Below are 13482 nucleotides of genomic sequence, written 5' to 3' on the forward strand. Positions count from 1 at the left end.
TCCTCAAAGTATAATTTTAAGTACACTCACTTGAAAATAAATTCTATTTAATTCCATGGGACTTCCTTCCAAGCAAATGTATTTGGAATTAAACTGCCTAGTACACAGAAGCTTCCTTTGGCTTAGAATTGCGCATGATTAGGTAAAAGCTGAATTTTAAAAATTAGTGGAACTTGGATATTTTATTTAAGAAACTACAAACACACCTACAGACTTTAAAAGAGAATATGGCATAGCTTCCTACTTGTGAGAGTGCAGATTTGTGATTTCTGTAGTTCTTCAAAGCCCTTTGAAAAGCTATATGCATTCCTTGAACATTTATTTATTTATTATTATTTATTTTATTTATGTCATTTATAGTCCGCCTTTCTCACTGAGACTCAAGGCAGATTACACAGTGTGAAATTAGTACAGTCAATATCAAGGAAGTTCCATAAACAATGCCATAAGGTAAATAATTACAAGTTTATAAGACATAGCATTAGCAAGAATCCAACACAGAGTTGAACATTCACTGTTTCAGGTACACTAGTGGGGATTAAATTCCACACAGGCTATTTTAATGGATTTAATCAATGCAGTCTATATGGGTTTGGCTTGCTGTCTATTACAACGATTCTTCCTTCAGCCAGTAGGCTTTCTGCCACAAACCTCCACTAATTCGTCAGGATCTGATGCAGATGCCATCCAGAAAGCCAAACAGAAAATGTTCGCTTATTTGTTTGTTTAAAACTTCTATATCCAGTCTTTCTGGGCATTTATTTCAAGTAGTGGCAACATTACATCAAATATCACCAACAGATGATATACATATTTAAAATACACAACAGATTATGATAGCCGCAATCACTCCACGCAATCACTCCATGGGGCTGTTCCAATTCCCCATTCAGCAGCAGCAGGAGCAGCACATTCCACCCAAAGTTCCCTGAAAGGACAGAGTTTTGCATTGACTCCTGAAAATAAACAAGGAAAGGGCCTTAAGGACCTCAGCAGGGAGCCATGTAGAGAGTAGAGATAGGCAACGAACAGGAAAAAAAAACCCGAACATGATGTTAGTTGTTCGTTGCCATCCACGAACAGGGACTCACGAACAACCACGAACATGACCCTGTTCACGAACATGTTTGTGGTTGGCTGTTCGTAGGGGCCAGCAGGCTCTCCTCCAGCCATCATCCAAGTTTGGTCAAGATCCCTACCGCACCACTCCCAGAGATGTTACCTGAGCAGGCACCAGGAAAGGTACCAATAATAAATAATAGCTTTGCCCCAGAGCCTGGCAGCAGCCCTGGAACTTGAAGGGGTAGATCCATATCCCACCACACACAAAGAAAATTCAAGCTCCAATGCACTCTCCCTGTCTCTCTATCAAAATGCCAACAGCAGCTCTCTCCCCCTCTCCACTGTCTGCAAAGACTAGCCAGAGCTGGAAGCCCCCCCCTCCCCCATGGTCTTTACTCTCTTGTAACAAATTTGGAACTCGGAAGTAAGACCTGCCTATCAAGCTAAATTGGGCTTAGATTGGGGTTTCCAGGGCAACAGCAGGAGTTCAGACAGTTCAGACAATCCCTGCCTACATCACCAAGGGAATTGATTGCAGGTGCCAGACTGTCTGGCTTGATGAACAGCAACGAACGAGGCTTGCAACAACCACCTGTTTGTTTAGAATGGGGCCTCATGAACAGCTTGTTCGCGAACAGCAGATTGGGCTATTCGTGGGGTTTTTTTGTTCGTATTGCTGTTCGTGGGGCCTTCTCTAGTAGAGAGCCAGAGCCAAGAAGATTCTCACTCTTCCTGAGGAAATCACCATCTTTCAATTTGAGGAGACCATCAGTGAACTAGTCTGAGGACCTAAGACAGTATGTGAACTCATATACAGAGAGGTGGCCCTTCAAGTTTGTAGGTTCCAAGTTTCAGGACACTGAGAGCTATTGTGGTTATAGTGGGGTTGGACTAGGAGCCCCAGGTTCACTCTTGCTGGGTGACCTTGGAACAGTTGCTCATTCTCTGCCTAACCTACCTCGCAGAATTGTTGTGAGAATAAAATGGAGGAGGGGAGAACAACAAATGCTGCCCTAAGTTCTTTAGTGAAAGTGCAGGATAAAAACAGTTAATAGATAATAATAATGAAGGGCTTTATAGGTAAGCACTAACACAGTGAACTCATCCTGGAAAAATACAGAAAGTCTTTTTAAAATCGGTGTCAAGAACTGCAGTCTCCCACAGCAACCGACAGACAAGCAGCCACAACTTGCACAAGTTAAACTTTCCAAGTTACTCTCCAGGGCACCCTCATAAGGGTTAGTGATCCATTCTTAAACACTGAGACATGAACTTCCAAAATCTCACCTGCTTCTACATCTCTGAACATTGACCTGAAGGCTGGGAAGTAGGTGCTCTGCACTTGGTCTAGCAAACCTACCATAGTCAAAACCCTCTTGGTTTTCAGCTGTCTGTAAATGCACTGCAGATCCTCACATCTAGGGCACAACCAAGATAATGACACTGTGAGCAAAAAAAATAGCATTCCATTCCAATTCAACAAGAAACATTCTTGCTGCAAAACCACGACATTCCTACAAACAAGTGCAAAGGGGCTTGGATGCCAGTGCTACCAAATATTTCTGATGATGGAAGAATTTCTGTCTGCAGAGCACAAGTCACCTCCCCCTTCCTGCTGCAGCACAAAATACCACCCCGAAATGCTGCTGCTGGGAAACAGGGAACTCATCTCTCCAGGAACTGAATGAGGGGGGTCAGTGTAAATCACCCCCCTTTCATTAAGCAGAATTCCTCTATGGGATCCTACCCAGGATATTCCCCTGTTCAAGTTGATTGCATGGAACAAAAGAGGTTTCTTGTGTTAAGCAAAACGGAAGATGCTGTATAATTCAATAGTTCAGACTGGGATTCTATTTCCCTAGCTAATATTTCCCCATAAGCCGAAAGGCACCTGAGGTCCTGTCCAGTGTCTCCAGTGCAGTCAACAGGAATAAGTGCTTTTATTCTACTTGGAGTAGGATCAATGTTGAACCTATGGGTTACTCATGCAGCAGATCTTGAGTAACGGTAGATCTGGCTAGTCTATTTACACCTTCAGTGATGAGGCTAACCATTTACCTGCTTTTCCAAAAATCCAGCTCCACCTTTGGATTGGGATGTTGGCCTTCCAAAAGAGGCTCTGATGACTCTCTTTTCAAAACTCCCTGTATCTGGTAACTCCATTCAATAACTGCTGACTCGATTGCATGCACAATAGATTTATCCACTAGCTCGATACTGCGGGAAGCAAAAATATCACTTTAACTTTGTTTCCCATTTGAGGGTTCTGGATAAGGAGACAGATCTATAAAATTATAATCTGACTTGCCACAGACTTTGGTTCAGTTTAGATTTCACACCTACTGACATAGCTTATGTTATTTTTAATCATACGCGATATCATTCATCCACTCTCCCTTCACTATTTGATGAAGATGTTTTAAAATAAATCGCCCAGGAACAACTGTTTCACTTTCACGCTGTCAGCTGCACTGACCATCATAACTGTTTATGCTTTGAAGAAAACCTTGAGCAATAAGGAATGATCCAGAAAGTAGCTTCCACTTTGTATCTAATCATTGAAAAGAGAACATTTGGGGCACTGAAGGCAAATCTATTACAGAAAATATTCACAGTTAGTTAAAATACATAACATATATCATGGCTTTAATAGGTAGAAACAAATCATCATATGAGGTTTTTCAGGGGTGGGTGGGTTCCTATTGGTTCTGGGCCTGTACCGCTTCAATTCATCCCTTGATTTCTACAGACAGTTTCTTGCCTTTAGTTTTCACTTCAGGGGGTTTTTTTGCTTTCTCCCAGGGTTTTTCCAGTTCTTTTGAGACTACATTTACCTCAATATTTTTCTAGAAGCCAATTTTGAGTGATTTTTTTCCTCACCTGTAGAGTTTCTTTTGGTTTTGTTTGTTCCACCCACTCCCACCTACCTCCAATCCACTTTTTGATAACTGGACATTTGTCATCATCAAACCACTTCTTCTCTTCTTCCCTCCCCCACTATTCTAGTTTTGTTTTGTCTTTTAAAAAATAATCATTTTCATAGTATTCTATCAACCTACCATTGTAACAATACATGCAGCAGATTCTTTGAATTCTCAGCTATCTTTTTTTTAAAGTAAGTCTCTAGCCCCTTCTGTTGCAGAGACATATCCTCTCAATGGAATGGGCTAGACACTTACCTTTTTTTTTAACGGAAGCTGGGAATTCAGGGAATCTGTATTGTTACAATGGTAGGTTGATAGAAAGCTATGAAAATGATTTTTTTAAAAAACTGCAAACAGCTCAAAAAGGAATGGGGTGGCCACTTCTGATGCCAGAAAACGCAGCACGGTTTGAAAATCACATAGCCACTGCTGCTCCGGGCTCTATCCCAACAAAAGTCGGTTTGTCCTGCCGGTGCCAGCCTCTGCGCCCAGATAGGGCTATCTGGTTTGGACCGGTGGAGGCCTTGAGTATGGGTGGTAGAGTTGCCCCCTATGTGTTCACTTTCGATCTTTTTTAAAACTCAACCTCTATATCGATATCATGTTATAAGCATGAGCATTTAAAAGGGAGGGTGTTGTTGTGACATCATCGATAATGTTACCGATGATGACTGCACTGTCGCTTGAAAATCCTGATTATTTAGGGCACATGCAGAACAAAATAAACCAACTCCACAACTGTAAAAATGCAAAGAAATGGCAGGCATGTGGAAGAACCATACACAAACTGATTCCAATGCTTGGGGATCAACTGCTAAGAAAATCAGGAATAAGTTGAGTATGTGGGAAAGTCCTATAATGCAGCAAAAGATCAATTAGCTGCTTCATAGGGCAAAGCCAGGAATCCAAGAAATACATGGATTCAATATCTTTAGAAAAAACTTACATTTCCTCATTGTCAAAATCTATATATTTATCTCTTTCAGAGCCGGCAGGAAGAGGCAGTAAAGTTTTGCCTTTTACTTGACCAGAAACCACAAACACGCTGCTTTCCAGGCTGTAGATGTGTCGGATGATATCCTGAGACAGTACATGTGGCCAGCCGTGATGGTTCTTCTGGTTTGCCAAGAGTGGCACCATAACCTAGAAAAATAACCATTGGGTTTATGTTAAGAATTAACACTTAAAATGAAGCAGAAATTTCACATTCTCTGACTTGCCTTGACTCTCAATTTAGCCAGGCCTTATTAACCACAGCAGGATCTGGAAGGAGCACTTTTAGAGATAGTCCTCTATTAATTTCTAAGTCCTTGTTAAGAGAGATTATTACACTATTAATCATGCTCTGACAAACTGCAAATTCAGTCAGGTAGGAAAGTTGATGAGGAAGAAAGGTACGGACCCATTAAGAAGAGGAGACTAAGTGTTCCATCTCAGTTCCCACATACTCATCACCTATGTTCTTCTACTCAAGGTCTGGTTCTTTTAAGGTAACAAATTCTATTGCTACCTCTTTTTACTTAACAAAGTTTTAACTTATTAAGCATAAGAGGCTGAGTGAGAAGGAACACTTGCAATGCTTGCAAAAGAATCCGTTTCGGTGAGCTAGTGTGATATAGTGTTGGGACTGGGGCTACAAAAACCCAGATTCAAATCCCCACCTGCCATGAAACTTACTGGATTATCTTAGGACAATTACTGTCACTCAGCATAAACTACCTCACATAGTTGTTGTGAGGATAAAATGGAGGGGGAGCATCATATATGCTGCCCTGAGCCCTTGGAGGAAGGATAAAAAATACACTAAATATAAAAAATTACAAGGACATTCTCTTTTCAATGGCTGAGTATTAAAACTAACACTTGCTTCTGTAGTTCCATTGCTAGAATTAAAAAAGCTGAAGTCTACATTGCAAGAAATGATCAAGAGAGTTAATTTCTCTCATTTGTTTTCATGTTTTCACGAATAGTTTCTTTTCCTCTAGATTTCATGTTGGACAATGAGTTATTTTACTGTAGCATGCACACTCACTAATATATGCAACCTACAGTTCTAATATTTTTGTTTCTCTCTTGAACTGAGTGCAGTCAATGTCTCAAACACAGTCCATGGACAAGATCTCCAAGATAGTGACATCTAATATGGCTTGGGAAAGCAGGGGAGTTTAAATTACATCTGTGCAAATTAGGCATGCCCTACAATATCAGATTATGCTACTTAAAATATAAAACAGGAATCTTTGCAAACTTCAAGGCTTAGGAATGATCACTATACCTGGACACACCAGAATCTGATCTGGGCCGCATGAACTCCTCCAATCTACATTATAAACCCCTTCTGCACAGGCCAATTTCGTCAGTTCCTATACTGCAGCATTTTTTCCGTGACCATATGCACCCGATTTCCTGCCATGAGTAGTCACTTCGGCCACTGTGTGGCTCTTCCATAGCTTTCCTGGGAGTGCTTATACTCTGACTTTTTAAAAAAATCCACTTTGCAGTTGGCTATTTTCTTGTGCATACTCTTTATTCCATTTTTTTGCTACTCCACTCTCTCCCCCTGCTCCCCTGCCACCTCAATGCATTCTGATTGACTACTCTTGTTTACCTAGCTACTCCCTCTCCCCTCTTTTCCACCCCCTCCCCTTTCCTCTTTTTCTAAAAAAAAACTTCAACTCCTGTGCAGGATAGATAAATCACTGGTTTGAAAGTTCGCTTTTTATTCTTTTGGCTTTGGCATAGGTGAGAATATTGTATAGGGGACTAAATAGTTGGGTATCAGAAATAAAGATTTTAATATCGAGTTTTAGATTCTCTTTTTATTTTCCATGGTGGAGAAACAGATGCTTGGGGCAACAAAGAAGGAAGCAGGAACAGAGCTTTGCCAGTGATGCATTGCTGCTCTGTTAAGATGATCACGTCAAAATAAAATTCCTTTAAAAATATTATTTCTCTTTATTTCTGGGAAAGAATATTTCTTTGTTCATGCGAATGATCCAAGCACACGCACGAATCGCCACCCTCCACTTCCTCTATTGTTTCCAGTGTTTAGCTGGCCAATAGGCAATTTTCACACTGGCCGTTTCCACACAGCTTACCTTGTGGAAAACAGCGAAATCTCACGCGAAATCATGCAAGAAGACGCTGTTATCGCATCTTCTTGTGCAATAACAGCGTCTTCTCGCGAGATTTCACGCGAGATTTCGCTATTTTCCACAAGGTAAGCTGTGTGCAAACGGCCAGTCAATCACATGTGGAGTTCCTTAGAAGGAAATAGAAGAGCACAGGCGAATCAGCAAATCAGGATCAACAAACAGAGGGGTGGAGGGGCTGAAATCCAAGAAATAGGTTGGTCCAGTTCTCCAGCAATGCATCAATTCAGCACATGCAGGAAAAAACGGGAAGGGCTAGCGCTGTGACACCACAAATGACAACATCCATGATGACAATGCAAGCACTCATGATCCTAACTCATTTTAGCACAGTGTGGACTAAAAAGAGGTACTACACCGACCACACAGGAGAGGTACGAACGGCCACATACAAGCCGATTCCATGCCTTTCGGTTTGACTTCAGGGAAAGTAAGGAGTTTTGGCCCAGTGCAGAAGGGGCTGTATACTCCAATTGTCACTTTATAATTCCCTTCCACTGCACTCTCCAACAGACTGGAAGCTCACTGTTAATGAAGGAGGGTAAAGTATTCACAGAGTCAATTAGTCTTCTGGACTCTGGGATCACTATGAATACAGTAAATTTCAAAAACAGCAAGTATGTCATGTAGGTGGAAATAGCATACAAACTATGGATATGTTATCATGTGTAACGATAACAATCACACACATTTCTAATTTATTAAGGGATATTGCATTTGACTCGCAGTACAGTCATAGCCCCACACATGCCTAATGTACCTAATTACTTAAGCATAGTAAAACATTCAGGAGCAAGCCACAGGACTCCCCCCATTCCCTCTTCCATCTCCTCCCTTCTACAGTGCAAATTTCCCCCTCAGCCTTAATTGCAGGTAAGCATTATATTAGGACCAACATTAACACAGTTAAAACTAATCAGAGTTCCTACTTAACCAGGATTGGAAAGCCCAACTTTCTGGCTGGTCACAACCACAATTAGCATCATTGCCAATGTAATAACTGTGTTTAAGAACTATGGAGAAAATTCATTCTCCAGGAGGGTGAAGGAAAGAGAGCGCGACCTCACAGCCACATCTGATTTGCTTAAGCAAAGAGAAGGTGTTACCAGCCCTAACATTTATATGAAAATGTCAAGAGTTCACAAACATTAGGTTTATCAAAAGTAACCCTGGTGATCAAAAAGGTTGAACAAAGAAGAAAGACCTTGTGTGTAGAATGGATATAACAGGGTCAATATAAAATAAAAATAAAAATGTATTAAATTGCAGAATCTTTAATCAATTCTAAATAATAAAAACTGCCCCTAAAGGGGAACAATATCCAAGCCAATGTTAATTGCACAAATATGGAAATATCCCTCTGAGGATGCGTGGATGAGGGGAAAAAACGAAGAGTTTATTTGTACAACTGCCAGGGGCAAAACAGGGGTAAGATATATGGATAAACAGCAGAAGGGAACTGCTTCCTCTAGGGACCGTAAGTGCTCTCGCCAATGAGCTCTCTTTCTCATTTCCCCTGCCTCTGCCCAGCAGAAACTTGGTGCAGTAGAAACTGGGAAGAGGCAGAAGATGGAAATAAGGCAGCAGACTTGGAGTGCGAAATTGACAAGCAGAAACTGGAAGGAGGAGCTGCTTGGTCCCTGCTTTTTGAATCAATACCTAGTCTAGTCAATAGGGCTGTGACTTCTTCTCACTCACACACCTCCGCCCTGAAATCACTTGCCTGGGTAAGGCAAGCTCTTCACCTTCCTGCTCTCCAGATAAAGAGACACTGCCAACACCTTTTCTGGCACTGTCATCGATTGTAATTAACCTTCTGGCCTCCTTTCCTCGTAATCATAGATGTATAATGAGCCCTAACTGGCTCCATTCCCCCATCCCATAGTCCCACAGATGAGAAGCAAACTACTCCCAATGAAAGCATAATTAATATCTTTTTATTTTGATTCACTGCACAGTTAAGCAAAGCAGCAGATTGCATGAATGTGTAGCATGCAAGGACTTCCGTACATTCCTCTGGTGAACACACCACCAGCCCTGGTTGAGGAAAATTGCTCAGTAAGGAGATTGTGTATTTTGAGAGGAACACAGCTCCAAATATGAGAGGAACACTTGTGTAGACAGAGACCATTAAGAAAGTTACAGCACAATTGCTTCATTTTCAAGCTTAGAATGAAAGTAACCCCCAGTTCCTGTATCCAGAGCAGACAGAGATCTGATACATGGAGCCAATATAACAGCACACTAAACATTAACAACACTTATACTTGAAAGATTTACACAGTACAGTAGCAACCACAGTGCTCATATGGGGCCAAATAAAATTGATTTGCAGACATGAGGCAAAGGGAGGGGGAGGATAAACATATGAATCTGACTTATAAAAAGTCAGGACAGTTGACCCATTCAAAACAACCATTATCTATTCTGGCTGGCAGTAGCTTTCCAAGGCTGGAGGTAGCAAGGTGGTGCCCAGCTACCTGAGAGAGTTTTACTGGAGCTGGTGGAGGGATTCAACTTAGATTCCTATACAAGCAAACCATATGCCCTCTCATGGAGGTATGGTCCATCCCTTCTGTTGATGAATGTGCAAAGTGATTGGCATTACCCACATTTCCTTGTTTGCGGTTTTGGGTTTTGCATTCCTGTTCCTCAGCAACTTTCTAATGAATAAAATTGAACCACCTCTTCTTAAAATCTTTGTCATTAGAGTTTCATAACTGGAGCCTGTGAGGAAGGCCTGATATGGATTAGGGGCCTGTGGACATGGTGATCTTCCCTTGTTGAAAATACCTCACATAGGCTGCTTAATGCCCCAGTAAGGAAAAATAAGGCACAACACGGGTGCATACCATTCCCCCCCTCAGCCAGGGCTTAAAGTAGCTGGGATAGGGAGAGGTTTTGACAGGCGAAATAGTGCTATGGAGAGGGGAACAGTAAAACAGCCCCCCCAGCACCATGCCCCCACTTGCCATCAGCTGCTTATTAAGACCAAATCACACATCGGACACTCCAGCCAAGGAAATCCAGTGTCATATGCAATCCAGCTACTCAGACACGTTAAAAGGGAGATTTTGAAGAAGCCTGCAGACCCGAAAAGGCCTGCTGTGTGGGAGCTCAGAATGAGCACTCGAGAGCAAAAGAAGACACTACCAGCTTGAGGTAGTGGTTTGCGCCTCGGACGAGGACCTGGAGACCCAGGTTCAAACCCCCATTCCGCCATGCAGCTCACTGGGTGACCTCGGGCCAGTGACTCTCTCTCAGCCTCACCTACCTAACAGGGCTGTTGCTGTGAGGATAGCATGAAGGGACACAGAACAATATATGCTGGAGGAAAGGCAGGATAAAAGCATATTAAAGATAAATAAATCCAAACACAGAAAACTGCCTCAGCCTGCCCACTAGTTTGTCTAGTCGGTGTTTGTCTGCCATGACATGTAGTAGTCTTCCAGGGTTTTAGGCAGAGGAGGGTCTTCTCCTCCGCCAAATGCTGAGATCCTTTAAAATGGAGGTGTCAGGGATCAGACCAGGTATTTTCTGCATGCAAAACATGCACTGATCTGTAACACTACTGGTTAGTGGTCTTGTTAGATGCAGCTGGACTGAGGTCTGATATTTCTAAGAGGTGCGAAAGTGGGATTGCCATCCTTTTTTGACAGGGTTCTTGTTCCTTAAACAGCTGCAGGTCAGACCGGGCATTCCCCAAGGAAACTTTGCCTTGCATGGAGTTCCACTGATGGGCCGCTGTAACGTCTGCCCCTTACCAACACTGACTCCACATCAAGAAAAAAGGCGCCCACCTCAGCCCTGACCCCACGCCTGCCCCTAGCAAAGCTGCCCCCGGCCCGGGTCTGTGGGCGGCCCTACCTCCTCCACGAGGGTGGCGAGGTGGTCCAGGGGTGCCGCAGACAGGTCCCCGCACAGCAGGTGCCCCGGAGCGGGCGGGGAACCCAGGGGCCCGGGAGCGGTGCGCAACAGGAAGACCCCTTTGCCCGAGCGGCCGGCTGCAGCCGCCGGAGGGAGCTGCTCGACCAGCGCCAATTGGCCCCCGGCGGCCAAAGCGACGAGCAGCAGCCGCTCGGCGGGATCGCCGTCCAGAAAAGCGTTCAGCAGCTGCCGCGCTTCGGGGCTGGCCGCGCAGCGCGCCCAGCGGTCGGATTCCACCCTCAGGCTGCGCGCCACTCGCTCCCCCAGTAGCCGCGCGCGGGGGTCCGACGCCGGGGGGCTGTCTTGCTCCAGGTCCTGCTCCTCGCCCCCCATGCCGGCCGGCCGCTCAAGGCTCCTCGCGCCAGTGTTTGGGGCGGAGCCGCGGTTGCTTTGGGGACGAAGGACGCCGTTCCGCCTGCCTGAGCAGCCGGGGGAGGGAGGCGGCGGCTCGGCTGTCGGAGGGCAGCCGCGATGGGCGGGCGACGTACTCGCTGCTCGCCGGACGCTCAGGCCGGCCTTTTTTGCTTCCTCTTCAGCGACCGGCAAGCGCTTCGCTGTCTCGCACTTTCGGCTAAAAAACTCTGCAGGTAAAAGTTTGACTGACACCCATCCGCCCCCACGTTCCGGAAACAGGCGTGCAATTTTTACTTCTGCGCACGGACCAGATTGGCGCAGAAGAAAAAAAGGCGAAAGCAGCTTTGACTCTCGAAAACTCACGCCTTGGAAATCTAGTTGGGTCTCAGAAGGTGTTTCTGGACCGAAATCTGGATTTTCTTGACACTCTCACCTCCCCCCTCCCGCCCCAAGAGCCTAAGAAGCCCAAGGAATTGCATATTAGTAAGCACTAGGATGGTAGAAGCCTGTACTTATGTGTATTACAACACTGCTCGGGGAGTGAGACCTGGTACTATGCAATAAAGCAATGGAGGAGGAGGAGGTAGAATGCAACACCCCATTTCAGTCGATTCCCCTTCACATGAAAAATTCTATACAAGTAGCAAAATGACACCACAGTAGGAAAGCTTCAAGCCCTTGTGCTAGTTTTTTATTAGGGCATTGTTAAGCATAAGGGAGCATTCCAAAATATGAACCCTCCACAATCCTGTATGTTCAGCATTCTACCACCATACTGTGTTGGATGTGGAAATGTCAGTTAAGCAACTGCAGGTGGGCTTGAAACCACACCCAGTTATTCTTTAGACCTCCACTGACATTATCAGGTGTAAAACGGTAATCACAAATTTCTTTAAAACAGTGCTTTTCAATTATTTAATTTTAAATATATTCAAAAGCATCAAACCTATTGGTATCTACCACCATCAGCCTCCCTGGGAAGAGAATCCTCCACCTTGTGGCCATTTTGTGCAGCAACTCAACAAACACATCTCTGAAAATGAAATTCCTTCTTTCCCAAAAGCACAGCTATATAATAATATGAAAAATTATTCTTGCAAGGCCAACCCGGCAGGAAAGAAGTTGAGCATTTTGTCTTCACCTTCAACAGCTATTCCTCCACTTCCCCCACCCAAGTTTTTATTCTACAGACCTATGGTGTGTAAATGACAGGGCCGGGGGCAGTTTATCCCTTTCCTCCAGCCAATCTGGATCTTCTAGCTCTTTTAAATTTCTATTTCAACCCCAAATATTCAATGTCTTACCTTCCACTAGCCCTGACTCCAGTTTACTTTAATAACACTCTCTGGTTTCTTCTCCATCTTACCAGATTATACAATCAGATGAATAAAGAGTTTTACAAGTTAGGAATCTTTTGAGGTAAATTCTTTAGTTCAGGAAACTCAGCTTTCCTAACTCTTGCAGGTTTTGCATCCACCTGTAAATTACCAACTGCTCTTCATAACATGTATCTCTGATTGCACTGAATTTAAATTTTTATTAATAGAATTTACACTACTGTGATGCTTTCATTACTTTGAAACTATTAGCAAAGATCACTTCATATGTTTAAAATTCCTAAAATCCTCTCACAAAAGATTTTATTCTTACAGAAGGACTTCTGTGGTTTGATACCCTCATCAACTTTATTCGATCTAGTTTCAAGATTTTTTAAAAAGTCCCCCCTTTTCTCTCCACCTTTCTTTTTTTTTTGGCCCTCTCCCGGTTACTCTGCTGATACTTCTGTTTCATACGTTTGTTACCCACACCCCCATCCTTTTTTCTGCAACAGTTGACACGTTTGAGGATATTCCTTTGACCTCTGCTTCTTCTCCTACCTTGTGTGTCCCTTTGCCCTTTTTTAAAAAAACCTTCATGTTAGGCTTTTGGTGTACATAGTAAACACAAGTAGTGCTACTAAAAATGTCTCTAAACCTTGCAACAAAACTGTGTATTAATTAATCCTATAATTGGCAGGGGAGAAATGCAGGCTCTAGCTCATATTTATAGCCCACCTTTATGCT

The 13482-nt window shown here is 43.5% G+C and overlaps 1 protein-coding gene across 1 annotated transcript in view; it reads right to left on the reverse strand.

The window, feature by feature from the left end:
• Positions 1-11398, reverse strand: part of LOC129327569 (dynein axonemal heavy chain 9-like) — a 274625-nt gene extending 263227 nt beyond the window's left edge. Inside the window, exons 1-4 of the mRNA XM_054976322.1 lie at positions 11006-11398; positions 4933-5129; positions 3121-3279; positions 2350-2480 (exon numbers count right to left, since the gene is read on the reverse strand). Coding sequence (XP_054832297.1) covers positions 2350-2480; positions 3121-3279; positions 4933-5129; positions 11006-11398 — 880 coding nt within the window. The remainder of the gene's footprint in view (positions 1-2349; positions 2481-3120; positions 3280-4932; positions 5130-11005) is intronic.
• Between the last annotated feature and the right edge of the window lie 2084 nt (positions 11399-13482).

This window comes from Eublepharis macularius, chromosome 4 (genome assembly GCF_028583425.1).
Source record: "Eublepharis macularius isolate TG4126 chromosome 4, MPM_Emac_v1.0, whole genome shotgun sequence".
In the NCBI taxonomy this organism is placed as follows: Eukaryota; Metazoa; Chordata; class Lepidosauria; order Squamata; family Eublepharidae; genus Eublepharis; species Eublepharis macularius.